Source organism: Ictidomys tridecemlineatus, chromosome X (genome assembly GCF_052094955.1).
Source record: "Ictidomys tridecemlineatus isolate mIctTri1 chromosome X, mIctTri1.hap1, whole genome shotgun sequence".
Taxonomy (NCBI): domain Eukaryota; kingdom Metazoa; phylum Chordata; class Mammalia; order Rodentia; family Sciuridae; genus Ictidomys; species Ictidomys tridecemlineatus.
In genome coordinates this window covers 117,871,250-117,894,940 of record NC_135493.1, presented here as the reverse complement: position 1 = coordinate 117,894,940, position 23,691 = coordinate 117,871,250, and the positions used below count along the sequence as shown (strand labels likewise).

Sequence of the window (23,691 nt, the reverse complement as noted above, 5' to 3'; positions counted from 1 at the left end):
TGGAGAACATTTGAAAATCCTAATGCCCAGGCTTCAATCCACAGCAATTAAATCAGAATTCCTAGAGGTGGGATTTCAGGAATTAGAAAGTTATGTTTGGCTTTTCAAGTTCCTTTAGTGATTTCAGTGAGCACCCAAGCTGACAAACAAGTGATACAGAGCAAGGGTCAGCAAACTGTAGCCTACAGGCCAAATCTGGCTCTCCAATGCAGCCTGTGAACTAAGAATGATTTTTACATTTCTAAGTAATTAAAAAAGAAAAGAGGGCCAGGGTTGTGGCTCAGTGGTAAAGCCCTTTACCTTGCATTCATGGGGCACTGGGTTCAATCCTCAGCACTACATAAATAATATAAAGGTATTGAAAAAAAAGAAAAAAAAAGCTCAAATAGTTTGTGACACATGGAAAGTATATGAAATTCAAATTTTGGTGTCCATAAATAAAGTTTTATTGGCACACAGCCACAATCGCTCACTTACATATGGTCTACTCTCAAGCTACAGAGCCAGAGTTGAGTAGTTGCCACAGATAACTCACCATCAGGCCCTTTGCAGGAAAAGTTTGCAGAGCCCTTTAAACAGCAGAGGCTCTCAAACTTTAATTGCTCACATTAAAATGCAAAATTCTTTTCAAACAGATCTGGGAGAGGACTGAGCTCCTGCCTTTCATGCCAGCTCTCATGCCAGCTCCCAGGTGATTCCGTCCTGTGTACTGAAGGTCCACCAGCCCCACACTGAGCTAAGAGGGTAGAATGTGGGGTTCTAAAAGCATGGTCTGCATAGCCCTGGGAGATGCGGAGGCCCTTTCAGGAGGTCTGGGAGATTGAAATTCTTTTATGATGGTGCTAAGATGTTATTTACTTTACTGCATTGACATTTCCCCAACAAAACTGCTTACCCCTTAGCCAATATCAAGCAGTGGCTGCAAAATATACTTCCCACTAGCATATTCTTTTTTTTTTTTTTGATCAGGAGGAGTGCTGGCAATTTAACTCAGGGGTACTCAACCACTGAGCCACATCCCCAGCCCTATTTTATATTTTTATTTAGAGACAGGGTCTCACTGAGTTGCTAAGTACTTCGCCAATGCTGAGGCTGGCTTTGAACTCTCGATTCTCCTGTCTCAGGCTCCCCAGCTGCTGGGATCACGGGTGTGCCCCATTACACCTGGCCCCACTAGCACATTCTTTACCCACCATATACTCACAGGAAGAGAGATACAAAAGAGCCAGTTTCCCTTTAAAAGGTCTTTTTTTTCTTTGTAGAATACTGTCTTTTGTTGAAAGATGACTGACAAGAAGGAGCCAGACATGGTAGCATACACACGCCTGTAACCCTAGCAACTCAGGAGGCTGAGGCAGGAGGACCACAAGTTTAAGGCCAGTCTCAGCAATTTAGTGAGACTCTGTCTCAAAATAAAAAAATTTATAAAAGAGTAGAGGATGTAGCTCTGGTAGAATGCCCCCGGAGTTCAATCTCCAGTACAAAAAAAAATAAAAAATGACAAGCTATAGTTATTCAGACTTAGGAATTTGGCAGGAATTTCCTTAAAAAGAAAAACCAAGTGAGCAGTCTGTCATTTCAAAGAAAACTGGTAGTATCTGCTGCCAATGAATTTTGGGGAAATTGTACCCGCCATAGTGGAAGTGACCGCTCTAGGGCTTCTTGATGCAATCAGTGGTGATAGGAACAAATGGGATTTTTAAAAATATGGTTTAATGAAATGTGTTAATATTTGAATAGATCAATTCAGAGAACCAATGTTTTTCCAAACAACCGGTATGTGATTTTTACAAAATCATTTTTTTCTCTTTCCACTTTTAATTGGTGCATTATAGTTGTACATAGTGATGGAATTTGTTTTTTGTTTTTTTGGTACATGCACACAAATATAACAATGTCATTTGGCCAATATCACTCCCCAGCATTTCCCCCCCACCCTCTCCACCTGTCTCCCCTTGGTCCATTTCCTGTATTGATCTCCCTTTCCTTTTCATGAGATCTCCCTACTCATCACCTTTTATTTCCTTTTCCTTCTCTAGCTTCCACATGAGAGAAAACACAGGACCCTTGAACTTCTGACTTTGGCTTATTTCACTTAACATAATGGTCTCAAATTCCATCCATTTTCCTGCAAATGATATAATTTCATTTTGTAATCATTCTGGAACGTAAAAAGCCAAAGCACAAATAGAGTGATGAATTCTAATGAACAGAGTACAAAAAGTTCACCAACATGGTTTCATATTCTACACTACAAAATCTTTAATAAACAACTACTGAATGATATGGGCCAAATTATATGGTTCTCTTGTGTGCATGTATGAATATGTAATAACAAATCCCCACCATTATGTACAACTATAATACACCAATAAAAATGTGAAGAGAGGGGTTGGGGTTGTGGCTTAGCTGTAGAGCGCTTGCCTAGCATGTGTGAGGCACTGGGTTCGATTCTCAGCACCACATATAAATAAATAAAAATAAAGATCCATTGACAACTAAACAATATTAAAAAAATGTGAAGAGAAAAAAACAGAAATAGGTACTTATTAAATTCTGGTGTATTGTAAAGGAAGAACTCCACAACTATTTGAAAAGGCCATTAAAACCTTCCTCCCTTCTCCAACTACATACCTGTGATGAGAGATTCCTATACTTCAAATAAAGCAAGATACCCTGAATGAATGCAGAGACGCAGGCAAGTATCCAGCTATCAAATATTAAACTAGATATTAAAGAGATTTACAAAAATGTAAAATTGTACTTACTACTCTCACTATTTAGGATAATAGATAATGGGTTTGTTATTTTAATAATTTCATTGTATTATCTTATTTCTTTTTCTTTCTTTTTGGTGTGCTGGGGATTAAACTCAGGGCCTTGTGTATGGGAGACAAGCACTCTACCAACTGAGCTATATCCCCAACCCTAATAATTTCATTATTAAAGAAATACATTTCTTAGTTACAATTTCTAATATAGAAAAATTGGTATAAATACCCTATATGAGTAAAAGTTTTTGGGGAAGGACTTGATTATTCTTAAGAGTATAAAGAGACCTAACCAAGAAAAAAAAAAAAAGTATAAAGGGACGAACACCTCAAAGTCTGAGAACCACTAGTACAACACATTAAGTCAATTCACAGAGGGGCTTCCTGTTAAAGAGCTAAATGCAAAAATCACTTAAATGATAGGTTGCTTCTCAGCTTTCTTTCTTACAGTATTAGACATAAAAATTCTACTATATAAGAACATTAAGAATGCTGAGCCTTTTTAATGCCATAAAGTAAAGCATTTTTCAGCAAACCCTTTTAAAAGCTTGTCCTAAAATCTGTTTAAGGAGGAGCTTTCCTTTCTGAAATGGCATTCTGTGAAAACTGTAAAATAAATTAACTTCCAATATTTGTAATAAGGTCTGAGCAGTGCAAGATAAATGGCAAGATGAATGATTATATAAAAGTAAAAATACACTTACATGGCTGGGAATAAGCAAACTCAAGAAACAGATACTTGTGAGCCTCTTCCTCTGCCTTTTGTGGGAACTGGTTTGGTTTTCTGGAATATCATATATTTGCTGTTAGCTTGGTCAAGTGGGGGACCAAGGAATTAGGGAGACTGGTGCTGAGTAGGGGAAGAGAGGGAGATCTGTAAGAAGCAATGTTGAGCTCCAGTGGCACTTGGCTTCCTTGACCACCTAGGGGATAGCATGTCTACTCTTCTGAATTCCATTCATTGTCTATGGAGTCCTGCTGCTATGGGAGTGACTGCTGGGGACTACAGGTGCACTCTTCCTGGCACCCATTCTTGGAGGGGTGGGGGATGAGGTAGTGACACACAAAGATGTAAGACAACCTTTAATTAGAATAGAGGCGACACAGGGACATGGGGGAGTGAGGTAGACACAGATCTTGGTTAGTAGGGTGAGCCAAGGAAAAGGTTTCTGGATGATAGGGCTTGAAGAACAGATGCCAATGAAAGGCTTGAGGGAAGGAAAGCAGGACCAGTGCGGTGCTGGGGCCCTGGTATGGCTGAGTTTCTCAAGGACAGCAGGGTAGTGTGGGCAGATGCCAGAAAGGCAGGTGGGCCCTCCCTTGCCCCGTGGGAGGCATCCAAGCCAGCCTGAAGTTTCTGAGCTTCTGAGCTTTATTTTGCAGGCAGTAGCAAAAGAGGGAAGATTTGTGTGCAGGCGAGTGACATGATCTGAGATGTACTTTTAAGAGATGAATCTGGCTCTGATGTGTAGGCTGGACCCAAGTGGGTGCAAACTAAAGTCTTCAGCTGTAGGTGGTAGCAAAACGGGTCTGAGTTAGCTTCCAAGGGGGCAGGGTGTCTTTAACAGAAGCAAAAAGGATAAAAATCAGACAAAGCCATGGAGCAGTGCAATCAATGTCACGACATTTTATAGGAAAAGATAAATGAGAAAGGGTGTGAGATTTATGTGAACAGATCTTCAGAAGAGGCATTCCTGGAAAAGGAGACTGCCAGGGAGGCAGACAGCAAATCAGTGGTTGCTTGGGAGGGGGCGTCAGGATTAAAAGGGACTTGAGGAAACTTTGGTATGTGACAGATATGTCACCATCCTGTTTGTGTTGGTTTTATGGGTGCACACATTAAGGTTTACCAAACAGACACCATAAATAGATGCAGTACATGCATACCAATTATTCCCCAAAACCAGTTTCTTAAAATGTCTTGTTAAGTTCAATTTCTACAAGACAATAGTAATTAAAAGGGTTGTGGACCTTTGGAGGGAATTAAAGATTGGTGGCACATCACCCTGGGTGGGGTGGGCTGGGACCAGTGCCGAGGCTGCAGAACCAGCAGGCTCCTGTACTTGATGATGGGCCCTTAGGTCAGTAAGGCAGAGCAGAAAGCCTCCTCTGTACTGAGGGCTGAGGACAGCAAAGGGTCAGAAAGGACTCAGGACCTTTACCAGACAAGTAGAGGACAGGAGGCTACAATTAGGAGGAAGAAAAGTAAAAGGAGATGATTAAAACTTAGCTGTTCCTCAACTGGAACAACACCCCCCACATCCTATGTGTGTGTCTGTATGGATAGGGTATTCATGGCACATGTATAGATGTGTACATGCATGTGTGTGGTAGAGATCACATACATACATATCTGTAGACTCAAATTCATTGATTTAAGTGCTGTGTCCCTTTTAAAAGCACATATTTCTCTGTAGAAAGCATTGGGGAGGAGATCATCCAGTATATAATGTCCAGATGCCTCAAGCTATCCATGCCTGCAAAAAGCTTAGCATCTGGAACTGAGCCACTCCATGAGCTTCTATTACCAACACCCCAACTCATAGGATAAGGGGTTTCTCAACTTTGGGGGCTAGCTGGTTCTCTGTTGACAGAGAGAGCTCTCCTGTGGCCTGCAGGTGTTTAGCAGCATCCCTGACTTCCACTCACCAGATAGATGCCAGGAGCATTATCTCAGTTGTATACCTCCTCAGCACATTTCTGAAAGGCAAAACCTCCTCTAATTGGGAGACCCTGGTCTGGTACAGTAGTTTTCAACCTGGGCTGCATGTGGGATCGATCTCTTAGTGAACTTTCGAGAATGCTGATAGTAGCTGGGTGCGGTGGCGTGTGCCTGCAATCCTAGCAGCTTGGAGACTGAGATAGGAGGATCACAAGTTCAAAGCCAGCCTCAGCAACAGTGAGGCACTAAGGAATTCAGTGAGACCCTGTCTCTAAATAAAATACAAAATAGAGCTGGGGATATGGCCCAGTGGTCTAGTGACCCTGAGTTCAATCCCTAGTACCACCCCCCCAAAAATAAAAATGCTGATGGGCTGATGGCTAGCCCCATTCCAAGATTTGGACTTGAGTTGGTTTGGATGGAGGTGGTCTCAAGATTTTAAAAGACACCCCCCCCCACCCCAGGATTCTGCTATAAGCCAAGGTTGAAGACATATTAGAGAAAATTAATTTAGTCCATAAAGGTAACACCATTTACATTCTTTCTCCCAACTTAGAACATACGCAAGCCATTGTAGAGACCTGCACTAGCCAGTCAAGTTCAGTTTACTTCAATACCTATTAAGCTGCTGTGCAAATGAGAGTGCAAGGTCCTCATCAGCCTGGCCCAGGAGGCAAGTCAAGTAAGTACACAAAGGACACCAAAACTGTACAGAATCACATGGAGCCACACATCATGAGTGCTAAAAAATAAAACAATTGTCACAATAGCATAAAGGGTCCCAGGCACTAAGACAGGACAAAGCAGACAGTGAGATTCGAAGACCTTGTTTCTTAAAGTCTAGTGTCTCAGGGGTCATCAAGCACCTACTAGGTACCCAGTACTGGGATGCAGGCTCCCAAAGGTGAGACTTTGGGAAAGTGAAGGGGCTATTATCATTCAGGAGAGAAGCCAGTGCTCTAAGAGAACCTACGATGCATTTCCACTGTTAAATACTTACATGTACTTTGGCAGACAGCTTTCTAACACGCCCCACTCCTATAGTCATGCCCTTGGGTAATTCCCTCCCCTTGAGTGTGGGCTGGTTCTAGTAACTTGCTTCTTAGGATTAGAATATGGCCAAGGTGATGGGACAGCACTTCACTGATTCAGGGTCTCGTAGAGATTACTGTTGCAAAGTGACTTTTCAGTTCTCCTATTGGAGCATCAAAGTAGCCACAAAGCATCTGTAAATGAATGAGCATGGCTGGTTCACATAAAACTTTATTTGCAAAAAGCATAGTGGGTGGCATTACAAGCCTGGTCTAAGTCCTCACAGGAATCTCCATTGATTACACTGATAAACAAGGTTGTTCAAGTATTTGTTTTATGTCTCCTACCAGCCTGACATTTGTTTCAGCACTAGTTAATCTTCTTGGGTCCAAAGCGTCATCCATGGAAGCTTCCAGATAAAATGCAAGCATAATGACCTTCAGAGAAAGTCTCAATCCATCTAAATGACTCTCTGATACTTGTCCCATCTAAAAGACTTTCCATTTAGTACAAAAGCCATTTTACATCAGTTTTTCACAGACTGGAAACAGGTGATGTGTGTGGATAATTTGAGAGTGAACTGGGGTCTAAAAGGACAGCCTGGAGGGAGATAGGAAGACTCAAGTGGTTTCGTTAGCTACTTCCGGGTAGCTTCAGTTACCTGGAAGGGGAGCAAAACATTTCAAAACAAAATAAGGTAATTCTAACTGAAAACAATGTGAGTGGGATCAGGAAGAAAGGAAAGACCATATGTCACTATTTCTAAACACCTAGAATTATTCAACTTGGAGTAATCCAAGTTGTGTCCCTAAAACCAATTGCTGTGCCTGACAAAAAGCTTCAGATCAGCACTCAATATGGATGCATTTGCTTCTCATCTCTGCTTCGTCTTCCTACTCTGAGGGGCAGACACAGGACCAAAAGGCAGAAAAAACTGATAGATCACAGACACAGTAAGTCACTCTTACACAATCAAGTGCTAATCATTTAATGACAACATAGCAGACCAAAAATTGAACCTTTGTAAACACCTAGAAATGTTTTATGGATATAAAATGGCTGATTATAGTCTTTGCTAAATAAGCTATAAAATAGTTACTGTACCATAGACCACCTTTTTGTGATATGAAAATGAAATAATTTATATAGCAGAAAACAAAATGTAAAGAATCCTAAAAACCTCAGGAACTTGGCAGCATGAACCTGGGCTACAGTATGCTTGTTCACCATTTCCCTCCATCACACCAGAAACACCCAGAGTGACAGGAAGCACCCGACAGGTTGAGAGCTTCCCTGGATTGAGCCATCTAAGCTCAGAAAGCTTGTGCACCCAGGTTCTGGGGAACAGTGAGGCAGTGCCCCAGAACCTGCACAGCAGGATTGGCACGTGGGTTACGGCAGACACCCAACCACAAGCACAGGCCCCAATGGTGCATACAATTGTAGTGGGAGGCATTTTCCTCTTGAAATACATTTAAAATGATTTGGAGAAAGACCTCAAACTTGGTGGCCTTAAACCAACAGCTTTTTCCAAGACTCCTACCCATAGCTGCCAGGTCATAAAGTAACTGCATGAGAGGAAAGTCCCAGGCTCAGCAGTCAGAGGACAGGAAGAGGGAGTCTGCTGTTCTCAGGTAGCCTGCCTGAGGTCACACCTGGACACATACACAGCCCTGAACAGAGTCCTGAGAGTGAGACTGTAGAACCCAAGTCATAGCAGTTCACTCAAGATACTTCTCCCTCCCTCTCAGTCACCAATCCCCATGGCTGCTCGGGAATCCATAGTTGACCATGCAAAGCACAACATTTGGGCATCTTGCTGAACACCAGCATTTCCACAGCTCTCCTCTCTTCACCCCTCTATTATGTTCCATAAGTGAGAGAGCACCATCTTTTTCTGGACTTCTGGAATGGTCTACAGCCATCTCAATCTAAGTAAGCATCAGAGCTATTCAGATTTGGGAGAGGGGGATGGGTTGGTGAAGTTAATGGTTGTTGTGTTCTTTATCTGTCAGGCTGAATTCTCAACTACAGATTTACCACTGTATATATGAGCAGTCATTCTTGGTCCATTGGATCGCAGCCTACATTAAATAATAAATACAGCTATATGCCATAAATTATATTCAAGAGGTACATGAGATGCATTTGAGAACTATTCTCAAACTCCCATTACTAACCTTCTCCTCTGGCCCTCTCTTTGCCCAAGAAAATGAACCTTTTCCACCTTCACAGCCCCTTCCCAATCTCCTTCATCAGACAAGCAGGTAAGAGAATCAAATGGTCACAGTATTTCAAACCAACCAGGACTCATGTTCATGATTACCATGACACATCTTTCTCATACCTCTCCATAAATAGAGACAGAAAGAAGAAAGAATCAATACTTTAAGCAATTTTTTTCTCTTTTCCAAAGACAAATTTCTAGATTTTGAAGGTAAGTTCACATCTTCGATTCCTTCCTGTCTGTGCCTTTCTTGTTCATGGACTTGGCTGTAAATTAATGTTTCCCAAACCTTCATGTGCATAGGAATCACCTGGAAATCTTACTAAAATACAGATTCTGATTCAGTGTAGATAGGGAGGCCTGAGATTGTGCCTTTCTCCCAAATTCCCAGGAGATGCCAATTCTGCTGAGGTACATACAGCCCACACTTGAAGCAGAGAATCTAAGTTCTCTGAAACTATTCTCTGAAGCCTGCATAACACAATTTATAGCAGCCTGGGAATGTTTCCTAAACCTTGAGCACAATTTTCCATGGAATGCAGATCTAGCATGAGATCTTGTTTCACCCTTGCAATAAGCGTCAGATTACTATCTCAGACCTAGGCCCCTCAGGCAGTTTTACAAGGGGTTCCTCCTTTGACCTTTGTAGGCCTAGACCAGATGTATGGAAAAAATGAAAAGATAAAAAAGGGTGAAAGAGTTATTAGCTAGGTCTTTAAAAAGTCATTGTATCAGGAAGCTGCAGCAGGGGGGAAAAAAAAAGACAAAAGAAAAAAAAAAATCAAGACAAAGGACACTAGAACAGCCTTGACATTTGCGGTGGGGAATAAGGAAGTTGGAGAAATGGTAGCCCCTGCTGCAAGACAAGACTATGTGAGTGAGAGAGGCATTTTCCTTTGGCAAAGACTTCTTGGTCAGGCTGTATCAAAACCTCTTTCCCCCAGTGGAAAGAAACTGAGAACTCTATACAAAAAAAAAAAAAAAAAAAGACACAAGAGCCATATGGAATTCTCTATTTTTTCCCTCACACCATCTGGTTAGGATCTAAGTACAGAATGGCAACTGCATTGATTTTGGAGCCAAGAAAACCTCTAAGCGCCTGGAAAGGTGACAGCATGGTCGGTTTAAAGCCCCCTTCTCTGAGGCCTACACCATTCTCTTTAAACTATCAAGAGTAAGGTCGCTATAGCCAGCACAGACACAAATGATCCCAATGTTTTGTGCGTCAGCAGCATTTCCCCTCTCACCAATGATTGCAGTTCATGCACAAAAAAGTTAAAACTGTGTGGGTTGAGACCATTTCAAGATCGAGGATTTGGAGGGAAGGGAACTGGGGATTGAATCCAGGAGTGCTTACTACTGAGCTATACCCCCAGTCCCTTTTATCTTTTATTTTTGAGATAGGGTCTTGCTAAATTGCTTAGGGCCTTGCTAATTTGCTGAGACTGGCTTTGAACTTGAATCTTCCTGCCTCAGTCTCCCAAGTTGTTGGATTATAGGTGTGCTCAGATAAAATCCATTATCACCTAACTTATCTGGCAGAAAAACCTATGCTGGCCTGAACTTCTTTGGTGCCAAAACCAGACCTGAATGGACAAGGGGCTGTTGACAATCATTATTCATCTGACTCAGGCTCTCCAGATGGGATTTGAAGCAGTACCCAACCCTTGGTGGTGGTATTATACAGCATAAACTGTCATCTAACACTTATTCTTTTATTTATATATATAGTAGTTGGACACAATACGTTATTTATTTATTTATTTGTTTTTATGTGGTGCTGAGGATCAAACCCAGCGCATTGTATATGCTAGGCAAGCGCTCTACCACTGAGCCCCAGCCCCAACCCCCCTAACACTTATTCTTAAAATGACCACCCTCCTGCCTCAAGCAGTAGTTTCTGATAACAGGGGCTTTCTTGTTAACAAATATCCGCCAACCTTAAATTACACATGTCTAATAGCTTCGGGGGGCACTTTTTAAAATACCTTCATGGAGTACAATTTATTTTCATAAAATTCACTTGTTTCAAATGTACTACTCAATGGTTTCAGGTAAATTTACATCACCAAAATCTCATTTCAGAACATCTTCATCATTCTTTGTGCACATCTATAGTTGTGGTCCATTCCCCACTTTCCTAAGTCTCTGGCAACCAGTAATCTATTTTTTGTCTCTATGGATTCACCAGTTCTGGAAATTTAAAACAAATGGAGCCATATAACATTTGGTCTCTTTGTGTCCGACTTCTTTTACTTGTCATATTTTTGACATTGACCCATGTCATAGCATGGGTCAATACTTCATTCCTTTTTATTACTGAACAGTATTGTACTGGATATATCATGTCTAAAGACAATTTTTTAAAATTAAGATTCCAGAACCCTTTCTTTTTTCTTTTCTTTTCCTACTGTACTAGGATTGAACCAAGGGGCTCGTAACCACTGAGCCACATCCCCAGCCCCTTTTATTTTTTGAGACCAGGCCTCTCTAAGTTGCTGAGGCTTGCCTCAAACTTGTAATCCTCCTGCCTCAGTCTCTCCAGTTGCTGGGATTACAGGCATGCACCACCATATCTGGTACCCCCTACATTCTTTAAAAGATCTATGAGAATGGATGCCTGATCCATTTCTGCTCAACTTTTCTAACCAGCGTTGCACAGATACACACAGAACTGGTACCTAACAGATCTAAGACAGAAAGTCAGATTTCATGGCCATTAACCTGACACCACAATCTAGGTCTTGAAGAAAAAAGATGGTTTTATGAAATAATGGGTTTTATGACTTTGCCATTCGATAGGTATCTTCCACTGTATCTCAGGATTGTTCCTTCCAGAGCTGTAGTTGCTAAGCTGCCATTTCTGATTTATTCTTAACAAAGCAAGCAGCCATTTGGGAGAGATGACATTATGGGTGACACAAAAATCACGGCAATACTTTAAGCCTGCTGTTGTGTTTATCTGACCCGCCAGCAGCCCTTTATGTCACATCCGACATACTTTGAACTACAGTTCTATGTTAGCTAAATCATTGAGTTTTCGCCACCTGAGCTGAACATTGCCACATGTAAACTTTGGGAAATCAAAAGGGTAGATGCCCATATTGGTCAGCATTCTCCCTTCCCCAAGATCCCCAAATCCAATCATGGATTTCATCCAGACCCAGTACCTAGTGGTCTGAGATACCAGTGCTCTTCAAGAGCAAGGAAAATGGAAACTGAATCCAAGGGACCTACCTGGTGGGAGTCGAACACACACTGATCCAATCCTAATTTCACATGCTTGGATTTCTCTTTCTCAAAGACATTGACCAGTGTTAAAAGAGGGTGACACAAAACAGCCAGGTTGAAGAGATATTGGGGGCATGCTCAGAACTCCTACATCCAAGGCTCCTTGTCTGCCCTGGTCCTGTTCCAGGCCCAGTGGTGGACATATATGGTCCCCTTTCCCCATTATTGGTTCAGACATCCAAAATTTTATGTTAGCCCCAAGGCCTATCTTACTGTACACTGCTCCCTTAGAAAAGAAGAGGTGGGGTGAGGAAAGAGGGAGAGAAAATAGAGAAAGATGGGGTGGAATGGAAAGGGGGAGAGAAAATGAAAGATGATTAAAAAATTTTTAAAGGGCCAATTCCACCCATGCCCATGTCAACAAATTAATGCATCAAGCAAAACATAAAATATCACGAAACTGAAAGAGCTATTACAAATCATAGTAAAGAGAACAGTTGACTTGCTATTAGAATTCACCCCAAGGCTGTATTTACCTGGACTGCTCAAGGGGCTAGCCCTGTCCCCCATGGTTGGCACAGGATGGTACTGGTGGTTCTTTGAGCCTGGGTACATCCAGTGGTACCTGCCAATTTCCATTTCAGCTCTGCTGTTCACTGCCAATTTCAGGTGGCAAAGAGTCAGTGTCTCTATCTCCAGCAAAGATTCTATATCAGCATTTTTATTTATTCTTTTACCATATACTTCAAGGAAATGGGAGCTTAAATATATGCTATTGAAATGTAATCCTTCAGTATCAGTTCAACAACTCTGCATGATACATTTAAGAATGTTGGAGTCGCTTCCTTCATCTTTTAATTTCAATTTATACAGATCACCAAAATCTCCTTTCCTTTGTTCATGTCTCCACCTCCTCCCTCCAACCCACCCCTCAAAATGCTCATTTGGAAAAGACACTATTTATAGTTAAAATTTGGCTTCGCACGATTTTTCTTTCTGTTTTATTTCCTTTTCAGTCCAAAAGAGCACTATAATTTTTGCCAGCTGCATAAGCAAAGGTGAACCTAGGCTCTCTCTCTATAATTGTCCCCAGTTTCAGTCCTAAAAATCTGACACATAACCCAGTAGCCTGCTGAATCTTGGATAAAATATCTGTCCTCCATTGACATTTGTAGTATTCTGTGTCACCTCTCCTTCAGCTCAGAATATCAGAGTCTAGAATGTTCTACATTAAATCCTATTTCAATGATTTCTCAGTATGAAGAAAGGGCTGCAGGTCTGGGGCTCAAGTCAGAGCTTACTCAGGTGTCGACAACTGGCCTCCAGAGGACTTGGGTCTCTGTCAATATGACTGTTTCCCACTTTTTAGGGAATGGAGAAGAAAATACCTACCAATTTGCCTGGCATAGAAGAAGCTTCTGATAACAGTTGAATTATAATCTTGAAATCCCTAACAAACTCAGGTCACCATGGATAAGGGGTTATGTCCTCTGAGGTATCACAAATATTTAGAGATTTAAAAAAATGCTTCTGGCACTGATGTGGGCAATGATTCCATCAGAAGAGCAGTTTTAATGCTCCATTTGGCACCTTAGATGGCTGCCGATAAAGACCCAGTAAATATCCACATTGGGAGGCAAAGCAGCAAACACCCTGACAGGGTACACTGAAAATCTGACAGTGCCTGCATGGAATCCCAACTCCACGCTCCTCTCTCTCTGAAAACTCTTTAAGAATTTTTAGATTGGGAAGCAAAGACTTATTTTTCTAGGTGACACTTTAGAGAGACCCTTTTTGACTTCAAAGTAAGATAAAAATGCTTTGTCTAAAAGGAGAAATAAAAGGGACTTGAATAAGATCAGAACTGCACAACAAAACTTTTTGGCTACTGCTGTTTCTGTTATCAGTGCTGAGGGTGACAGCTATAATTTATAAAGTGTTTATGATGTGCTAGTTGTCATATTAATGAGCACATGGTTCTTGTTCCATTATCCATCACAACTACCTTATGAAATTGTTATTCTGTCTTGATAAATGAAGAAGGGAGGGAGACAAAAAGGTAAAGATCATTTGGCACTGGTCATTTGGCCAGTGGGTGGAGGAGCCTGGGTGTGCACCTGGGCGATCAGCCTCCAGAGGGCGCACTTTAAAAAACCACCGCAACCTCCTCCTGAGCCTGTGCATTTGCGGCTGTTCTATACTTTTTCCAGAGGCAGCAGTGTTTTTCTGAGGTCCATGCTGAGGTGAGCTGTGCTGTGCCTCCTAAAGAAATGGCCCTGGTCCTCAGCTACTGATGTTAATTCAGGTTTATAAAAGCTCATAATCCTCAGCCTTCAAGGAGATTCTCAAAGGTGCTATGTTCTCTGCAGCAAAGAACTCTTGAGGCTAGAAAGAACCAGAAGGTCAAATCACCTCATCGAACAATCTAATTTCCTCTTAGCAAAGTGGCTGTGAGCCCTTCATGTTGGTCCCCCAAGAGGATTCTAAGTACCTTAGTCACTTTTAATGTGAAAATTTTCATCCTTCTTTTTTTGGGGGGTGGGTGTTGGGGATGGAACCCAGGGCCCATGCATGCTAGGAAGTGCTCTATTTCTGATTTAGACTCCCAGTCCCTCATCTTCCTTTTTCAGATTTCATCTCTGCACACCCAGCATACAGTAGGTGCCTAATAACTATTAGCTGAATGAATATTTAATTGAAAGTAAGTAAACACACTGGGAGCCCATGGACCCAGAATGGCCTTCCAGGTTCCCTACCCTGTAGACTTCTACTCTAGTCAGGCCATGCAATTCAGAGGCTCTGTCCCTGTCCTGCCCTCATCTCTCTACATGGGAAGGGAAGTCTGCAGACATTCAGTGAATCCGTCCTAGCTACTGGGCAACATCAATGAAAACCATGGATTTCCTAACACCAGTGTGTCTTCTGGCAGCCACGCCTGAGGTACTTAATTCATCATTCAAACATAACTACCCCAGCAGATGCACAAATGGGAATCAGCAACTGCATAGATGTTTTCCCATTCCCTGAACTGATACTTCTGGAGAGGTCTTCTTACAACAGCAAATCTTTAAATAGGAAAGAAAAGAAAATCACTTGGATTTTACATTTTAGAAATAAACTTTTTGTTTTTGTTTTTTGTTTTTTTGGTGCTGGGGATTGAACCCAGGGCCTTGTGCATGTGAGGCAAGCACTCTACCAACTGAGCTATATCCCCATCCCCAGAGATAAACTTAGTAGAAAATAAACTTGAGATAAATTTGAGACATTAAATATAAGGCTATCTGTAAATTTTTAGAGAGCACAATATATATTTGAATACTGAGGACAGGGTCCCAACACCTAGAAGGGAGTTACCTGATTGTAAAAAGCCTCAGCTCCAGGGGTATATCAAAATACCCTGTTCATTCCAGGCATCTGGTAAGAATGAGGAAATGGTTTAGGCCTTATGGAGGAAACACTGCAAAAATGTCCCCCTTTGAGATCAGAAGTTGGGGATGTGGTGAGTGCTGGTGGTTTATGTAGACACACAACTGTGAGTGCTCATCACCAAAGTTGGGCATGACATGAACAATGGGAAACTAAAGAAAAGAAAGCAAAACAATGCTGCATTCCTTTTTTTCCTGTTTATTAGAAGCAATTAAGTGACAATCACTAAGCTGCCTAGAGAGAACATATTCACTGATCATTCAAAGCTATATTTATTATCCTTCATTTTTAGCTATTAGCTAAAATATAAAAGAAAGCCATAACAATACAATAGAATATAGAATATAGTAATGGTTGGCAAATGATGACTATCTGGGTTTTTGTTTTTTGTTTTTTTGGTGCTGGGGATTGCACCCAGGCCCTTGTGCATGCAAGGCAAGCATTCTTCCAACTGAGCTATATCCCCAGCTGGCTAACTGTTTTTATTAAAAAAGTTTTATTGGAACACAATTGCAATCATTTGTTTTCATATTATGATTGCTTTCATGCTACAATGGCAGATTTCAACAGGTGTGACAAAGACCTGTGGTCTGCAAAGCTGTACGTATTTGCTACCTGGTCCTTTACATTTCGAAAAAAGTGTGACTTGTGATGCCAAATATAGCATAGTAAGACTTGATTATATAAATCAGTTGATATAACTAATAAAGTCAGCCTATAAAGTATGATATTATTTTATTTTCTCCTATTACACACTCTCCAAAGAAAAATATCACTGGGCTGGTTAAGAATCAAAATTTTCTATGCCACTGTTGTCTTCTATTTTATTTGCCACCAATCCAACAAAATTATGGAACCTGAGATTATACTACTTTTTTTTTTTGGTAATGGGGATTGAACCCAGGAGTGCTCAACCCCTGGGCCACATTCCTAGCCCTTTTTTTATTTTGAGTCAGGGTCTTTTTAAGTTCCTGAGGCTGGCCTTGAACTTGTGAGCCTCCTGCCTTAGCCTCCCAAATTGCCGGGATTACAGGTATATGTCACCATGGCCAGCTGAAATTGTACCACTCTTAATGATAGTGCCTAAAATGAGTTAGCACACTTTCATTCCTCTAACAAATGCTGAGAGGACAGGGGATAACATTTCAAAGGAGAACACAATGAAGTGAATAAATGAATAAACAAATGAGGAGCAACAAAGCACATTTGCAAAACTGGAATTGTAGCTTCCCTCTCTTAAAAGCCAATGTGCGTCCTGTTCTTTCTTCATCCCATAGCCACTCCTACTCCTGGCCAAACATCTCATGTGTGTGTGTATATGCGTGTGCACGGGTGTGCATGTGTGTGGGTGTGTGCACATGCATGCATTTGGTCCAAGGGAGAAAAAAGGAGGGGAGTATCTTTGGAACAATCCAACACCAGTCCTGGGAAGGGGAAGCTTACATCATGCAGACACAGGCTATTTTGCATGTTCTCAAATATAGCAAGACTAAATATTTTATTAAGATCATTTACCTTAAATTGACTTGTACTTCCAAGTGACAAAGAAACATAATCTTAAAATGTACGATCTTAATTTGCGTTGACAGTTCCAAGGAAGACAAAAGGTAAGTTTCCAGAAATAGACCAGAACTCTTTTCTAATGAATTAGCATGACCAAGTCTTGAAAAGTATGCTTATGGAACTGATAATGTAAAAAGTGGCAGATGTACCAAATGGCTCTTTGAGTTCTCCACATTTAAATTTTCTTTAAAAAAAAAAAAAAAAAAGAAGAAGAAGAATCAAATGACACCATATCATACCTACCACATGTGTCTCACACCATCTGGCCAGGCACTTTTCTCTATAGCCTATTCCCCAGACACCATCTCTTCAGATGTCCACCTTGGCAAATTCTTAGAGAAAAAGTGCATCTAAAACTTTCTCCGTACCACATTCATAAATACAAGTTAAAAAATGTCAATAAAAATGCATAACTCATCGATCGTTAAGAATATTATGACATGTTAAATGTACCCCTTTGGTTTTCAGTATACAAGTCATATGTTCTAAAAGAGTGCTTTTGCTCCTAAACAAAAAAAAAGGAGAAAAGTATACATTTTTTTTTATTTTAAAAACATGTAGAAAATCATATCTATTTGATCAAAAAAAGATGGAAATGGATCTGTTAATTTTACAAACAAGTCAATTTGAATTCATTTCTTATTCTTGACTATATCCTGCAATTTATTTTAAATTAAACATTATTTCCAATTTACTACATTTTTCTTGCTATGTGGTTAGGAACTTAATTTGATGCCTAGATTCTGGATTTTATTTTGCAATAATTCATAGGAACTGAACTAGCCTGACTATAATTATTTCAGTAGAATCCAATTTCCTATATGTCATAAAAATAACCTTCATCACAGCTACTCAGATTTTTTTCATATAATAGAGCATACAGAGTTGTTATGATTCAATTGTTTTTCTACCCAGTGATTACATGCTCCCAGCAATTTCAGATGCATCTGTTTTCACAAATGAATTGACATCAAGTAATACTCCACTGAAATAAATGGAAACCTAACTCTCCATCTTTTTATTATTGGATCCCGTGATCTATTTCCTTTGATTCTGTCTTATTCATTTCCTCCACTTATTTCATTTGCAGTGAATCTGCTTACTCAATCAATCCTCACACTTTGATTTAATTTAATGCTCTCAATTTAAAAACCGTCATTTGTAACAATTTGGCATTTTACCAATGCATCTGAGAAAGCCTGCTACTTGCTTTCCTTAAAAAATCCTGAATATATACTAAACACTCTTTGTGAATTTTGGTCATCCAGTAGCATTCTGTGAGCAAAGCTATGAGACCATTTCAAAAACACAAATGCTTTTCTTTTGTGAAGCCTTGGATTATTTTTGTCTAAAATAGGAACAAAGCCATTCTGATTTAGTTTTTAAATAAACAGCTCTCTCTGTAGGAGTTTGTGAATCTCAATAGCTGGGATGTGTTCTCCTGCCCAGGAAAGGACAACTAGAAAAGCTAAGGTCAATTTAGAAATCTAAGTTTAATTTACATTCTTAATAGCATAATAATTATCTAAAGCTATTAATTCACAAGCTACTGGGTAGGGCAATAATACCTCAAATTAAGAGATGGGCTTTGCCCCTGTCACCTACAATTGAAAATGTGTGTGTGTGTGTTGGGAGGGGTAATATCAGCATGAAAAACTGCATGAAGTGACAAAATGTATAGAATTAAACTCAGGAATAAGAATCCTTTCTGAAAGCCTTAAAAGAAAAGTGTAGAGAGGGAGGGTCTATCAGTTCCAGAATTATATAATGCCCTCTATAAGTAATGATGTCAAATTTTTAAATGTTCATATCAATGAAATAAGCATTTGTTTTATAAACTTAAAAATAAATCTGTAATACTCAAGTGACAAGTACACATGACCATCGGTGGCTATTATTTTATGTGGGTCTTGATGACAATGGACAAGCAAATTGAGGAACTAGGAAGATACTTGTATGAGTTTGACTTTGTGGAGCTAACATGGGAACTTGTTCGTCTAAATGGAGATCACTAGATAAGCCAGTCTCCAGATCAAGCACAATTCTTTTTGCTCCAGATCAGTAAAAATAAATTTCCTGGCCTGTATTCTTATTTAAGTATGTTTCATACATGTGATGCTATCTTTTGGTCGTTTGGTGCTAATGAATTATTGAACAAACAATTCATGTGTATAAATTTTGGTAATTTTAAAAGCTCCTCCACAATGATCTTTCCACTTCTAATTTTGCCTGTAAATCCACAGCTAATGCATTTTCACATACAGTTTGTCAGGGATGCAGTGGCAATCTGTAGACCTGTTATTAATATTTAATTGACATAAAATAGCAATCCGTGAGACTAAATTATGAAATTCACAATTATTTAGAAAGGATTTTGTATCAGTTATATGTCCTTTGCTTGCTTTTGAAAAAAAAAAAAAAAACGTTTTATGTCTGCCACGGGAGACCATCATATTAATAAAAAAAAAAAAAGTACACATGAAACAAAATCACTTGCTTTAGAAAAAATGCTATAAACAGTGATAGAATTCCTCAGGATGATGCTGTTAGGATCTTATACCTCTCAAACATGCAATCATGTCTCTAATTATGGTCTCTAATAATGGAAATGAACCTTTAAACTTTTATCTCACTTCCTCAGCGTGAGAAATATTCAAGAGTTTTTCTTATCACTATTCAGTCATTAAAGTAGATTAGAGAAAAGGAAAAAAAAAAAAGAGGCACATACAAGAGAAGACAAGGTGGGTTTTTGTTGGAGGGAGGTCGGTCTGACACAAGGATCGAACCAAACTAACAACTTTAAAATTAGATTGGTATTTGCCTAAAGCCACTGGATTATATTCTTGCATGGTTAAAATGGCAAATTTTATGTTATGTGTATTATCATACTTTAAGAAATTTATTTTTAAAATGAAATTGGTCTGTTCAGGATAAAAATGTTAATGTGCACAGAAGAAATTATGCATAAAAACAAGCTGCCTTTACCCCAACATGCTAAGTGGAATTACATATAGTCACCAATTTTTGTAGGTTTAAAATGGTTGACCATCAGGAATTTCATATGGTTCAACCTATATAGGCATAAGAAAAACACAGTTGTGCCCCTATTCTGGAGAATTACTATAGTTTAGTGACTGTCATTGAGCGCAAGGGCCGTTGAGCGAAATAACCTTTTAACATCAGAGCCACTGCGGATATAGAACATGTTTTTGTGCGATTATGACAGTCCATGACTTTGAGTGAGGGAGATCACTTACAATGCAGTGAGATGCCATTAACCAAACAGAGGCTGAGCTGATTCCATGGGGCATCAAACTTGACATCGGTCATTATTTAGGAAAAAGAGATTAATTTCAGCTTCTCTTTTCTGTCGTTTTCATACTGCAACAATACTGATTTCTCAAAAAGCTATTCTGGATATCAAAATTGTGACATGGTCTAAGATTTCCTTCAGGGAACAGGACCTTTCATCAATTTTCCTCCCTCAAATCTTTAAGTCGTAAGTAGTAAAAGACCCCTTCCGTTCTATCAGTACTAGGCAACAGAGCTATGCCCTCTCCGAAGCTCCAACTGTAAATGATCATTACGGGCCATAGTTGGGGCTTGATACACAGAAAGAGCAATCACACTAGAATAAGTAAATGAAGGTATGTCTAAATCACTACTATATTAGTGGAACCAAAGTGTAATTAGCATGCATGCCCCTCCAGTTCCGTCTTGGCACTGGCAGAGAACACCACATTCCGTGTCCCTGAAATATAACATGCACAACGTAAAAGCTAAATTATGATTAATTACATTAATAAAAAGACAGTTTCCCATATTCAACTCCCCTTGGTGACAAACTATGGACATCCTTCTATGAAATTGCACATTCCATAGGAAGATGTGCAACAGGAATGGACTAAAGAGAGGCTGCTCTCTTCATCTAACATCAGCCCACAGGAAAACACCACCCTGCAAACAAGATCATGCCATAGGGATTGTTTCAGAGCCATTTAAGAGACAAAACCCGGCTAACCCCTTTTCAAGCACCCTCAGTGAAAAGCTTTAAAACCGGCTATTGTCGAAGCACTGGGTACCTTTTCTCTCTTGGCTTTGTTCAGTATTTTCCTCGGCTGCAGTTTCCATGGCTGGCTTCATACCATCCACCAAAAATGCTTTTCCCTGCTCCCCCCAACACACACTTTTTTTTCCTCCTCTTCCTTTTCTTTGGACTCCCCTCCGTCTCTTATTTACACCCGCCTGATTGAAAGGCTCTGTTCTTCACTACAGTAGATTACAGTCCCTTCCAAGATGCAAAAGTCTTGTCAGCGTCAATTTCGCTCTGCCTACTGGTCCATAAAGACAGCTGCCAAGGAACAGGCAGCCATACGTCACCGAGGATCCCAGTTATAAAACAACCATTCTGCACCCGCGACTGTGCCTCCGCTCTGTGTGGCTCCCAGGGGAAGGACCTGCTCCCCCACAGCTCTTCCTCCTTGCCGTCTTAAAATCGCTCCCTCCCCTTCTTGCCAACTGCACCCAATGAATACTAATTAATTCTCCCAGGAAAGAACAGATTTGTGACATCAGAGGAAGGGATGTAGAAGAGAAAGAAAAGAGCCCCCTCCCACCACGTGACTTCGTTGGTCGGCCACAATATATGCAGTCTTAGGAGAATGTGCGTCTTCCCAGAATCACCAGGCTTTTTTTCCCATGCCACCCCTTTTTGGTGCATCACAGTTTTATTTATTTCATTTATCCCCAAGTCCTGGGAAATCATATTCAAAGGATGTGCCGATAGTCTCTATTTGCTTTTTTAATACTTCTTTTTCACAGAATCTCTAGACAGACAAGCTGATTTAAAAAAAAAAAATAATGCGCACACACACACACACGTGCGTGTATACACACACACACACACACACACACACATAAGACTGAAAGAAAATATACGCAAGAGAGAAGAAATAGCAATAGCAATGTAGCAATCTGGTAGTATTAGAATTCACTCCTTTGTCTATAGTTAATATATGTGACAGTAAAGCAAACTTTAATAACTCAAGTCAAAATTTATAAAAAGGTAAACTTTCCTTATTTAAAAACAAACATAATATGTTATAAGTATATCTAGCCGACATTTTGGTGGTTTCTTGACATGAAAATTCATTTTTTAAATTGGATGTGATTATTTCCATATGGTGATTTATTCATTAAAACTCCTCACTCAAAATCAAAACGGCATTTTCAAAAGCATTCTAAATATTTGGCATAAAGGCTTATGTACCAATCATGGGTTTTTTTGTTTGTTTGTTTGTTGATACTGGGGATTGAATCCAGATGTTCTTTATACATCCCCAGCCCTTTTTATTTTTTTCATTTTGAGACAGGGTCTCGCTACACTGTTAAAGTTGGCCTCAAACTTGTGATTCTCCTGCCTCAGCCTCTGAAGTTATTGGGATTACACATGTGGACTACCGCACCAGGTTCTGTCCTATTTTAAAAATGCATTTGGCTGGCCCACCTACATTCTTTATCCCTATTAAAAACTTTAACTCAAATACAAAGATGACCACTGATAAGTACAGGGTGAAGGATTCCCTGAACAAAGAGAATCTGTTAGCTGATTGGGCTCAACACCCATCTTGGGAACATATATGAAACAGGTTAGAGACTCCCTCTCCTAAAACGCTCTCCCAAGTTTTGAAGGTTTATTGTTCAACACCTTTAAAAAATGTGCAAGATCTTGAATCCAAATCCTTTAACAACCCGATCTTTGAAAACTTTGGTTTTAGATAATCCCCCAAACCTTCTTATATTCAATACCTCTGTCTTGTTAAATAAGAGAAGATTTTGAAAACCAGTTAAGCCTGTTTGGATACTAATTTTACATCTCATTTTTCACTTTAACCATTGTCCTAGAAGACCACACCCACAATCAACTATTCCCTTCAGTATGGCCCCAGCCAATTTTGTCTTCTGGTGAGGGGAGTGAGACACACAGCAGCCTGAAGCTGCAGACTTTAGATAAAAAAGATTCCTTTGTGATTAAAAAAGAAAGAAAGAAAGAAAGAAAAAAAAACAAAGAAAAAACCTCTGATGTGTCTTAATGGGAAAGTTTTAATCATGTCTTGCAAAGAACACGTAGGCCCATTCAGACAAAAAGGTGACAGGTGCTGGTATGTGACAGGCTTGTTCCCTTCAGTATTTAAAATGAAAATTAAAACCAAAGTAAAATTCAATTTGGCACAAAAGAGGAGAATTGTGATTAGCTATGCTATTGGTTTTTCTTTAAAATGTCTAACAAAGTCATTCAATTCTGGAACTGGCAGAGTAGAATAATTTTTTTTGGCCATCACTTTAGAGTATTTTAAATCCCTGGGCTCAAATGATCCTCCTGCCTCCACCTCCCCAATAGCTGGGGCCCCAGATTCAGGATACTGCACACTGTTGGGAATATTATTTTAATAATGATACAAGTGTAAAGGCAGAATAGAAAAGATATTCTTATTTTAAAGACAACTTAGTTCTGTATCATAGTGACAGAAATCAAAGATATTAGACAAAATATTCATAAACCCTCCAGTAGATGCCTTCGGTTACTTCACTCTGAAAAACTGTAGGTAAATGAACAATTCACCACTCTGACCTTATTTACAACTTCATCACTGTCATTAGGACAATGATGTATGACAATTCTAGAAAGTACCATTGTACCATTTCATAAGCAGCCTCAAATGTCTCACTGATGTTTATGATAATCCATTTGAATCAGTAAAGAAGAAAAATTGTCAACA

General features: G+C 39.8%; 1 protein-coding gene across 6 annotated transcripts in view; it reads right to left on the bottom strand.

Moving 5' to 3' along the window:
- Gpm6b (glycoprotein M6B) overlaps positions 1-23,691 on the bottom strand; it is a 162,489-nt gene that overhangs the window by 24,339 nt on the left and 114,459 nt on the right. The window contains exons 1-2 of one of the 6 annotated variants that reach the window (XM_005315976.4): positions 20,995-21,440; positions 12,460-12,579 (exon numbers count right to left, since the gene is read on the bottom strand). The exons of 1 other annotated variant lie outside the window; for it this stretch is intronic. In XM_005315976.4, coding sequence (XP_005316033.1) covers positions 12,460-12,579; positions 20,995-21,055 — 181 coding nt within the window. In that variant the 5' untranslated portion in view covers positions 21,056-21,440. Of the gene's footprint in view, positions 1-12,459; positions 12,580-20,994; positions 21,441-23,691 lie in introns of those variants that run through there. 4 more of the 6 variants (XM_013357235.4, XM_040288042.2, XM_005315978.4 and 1 more) reach the window with 4 other exon arrangements.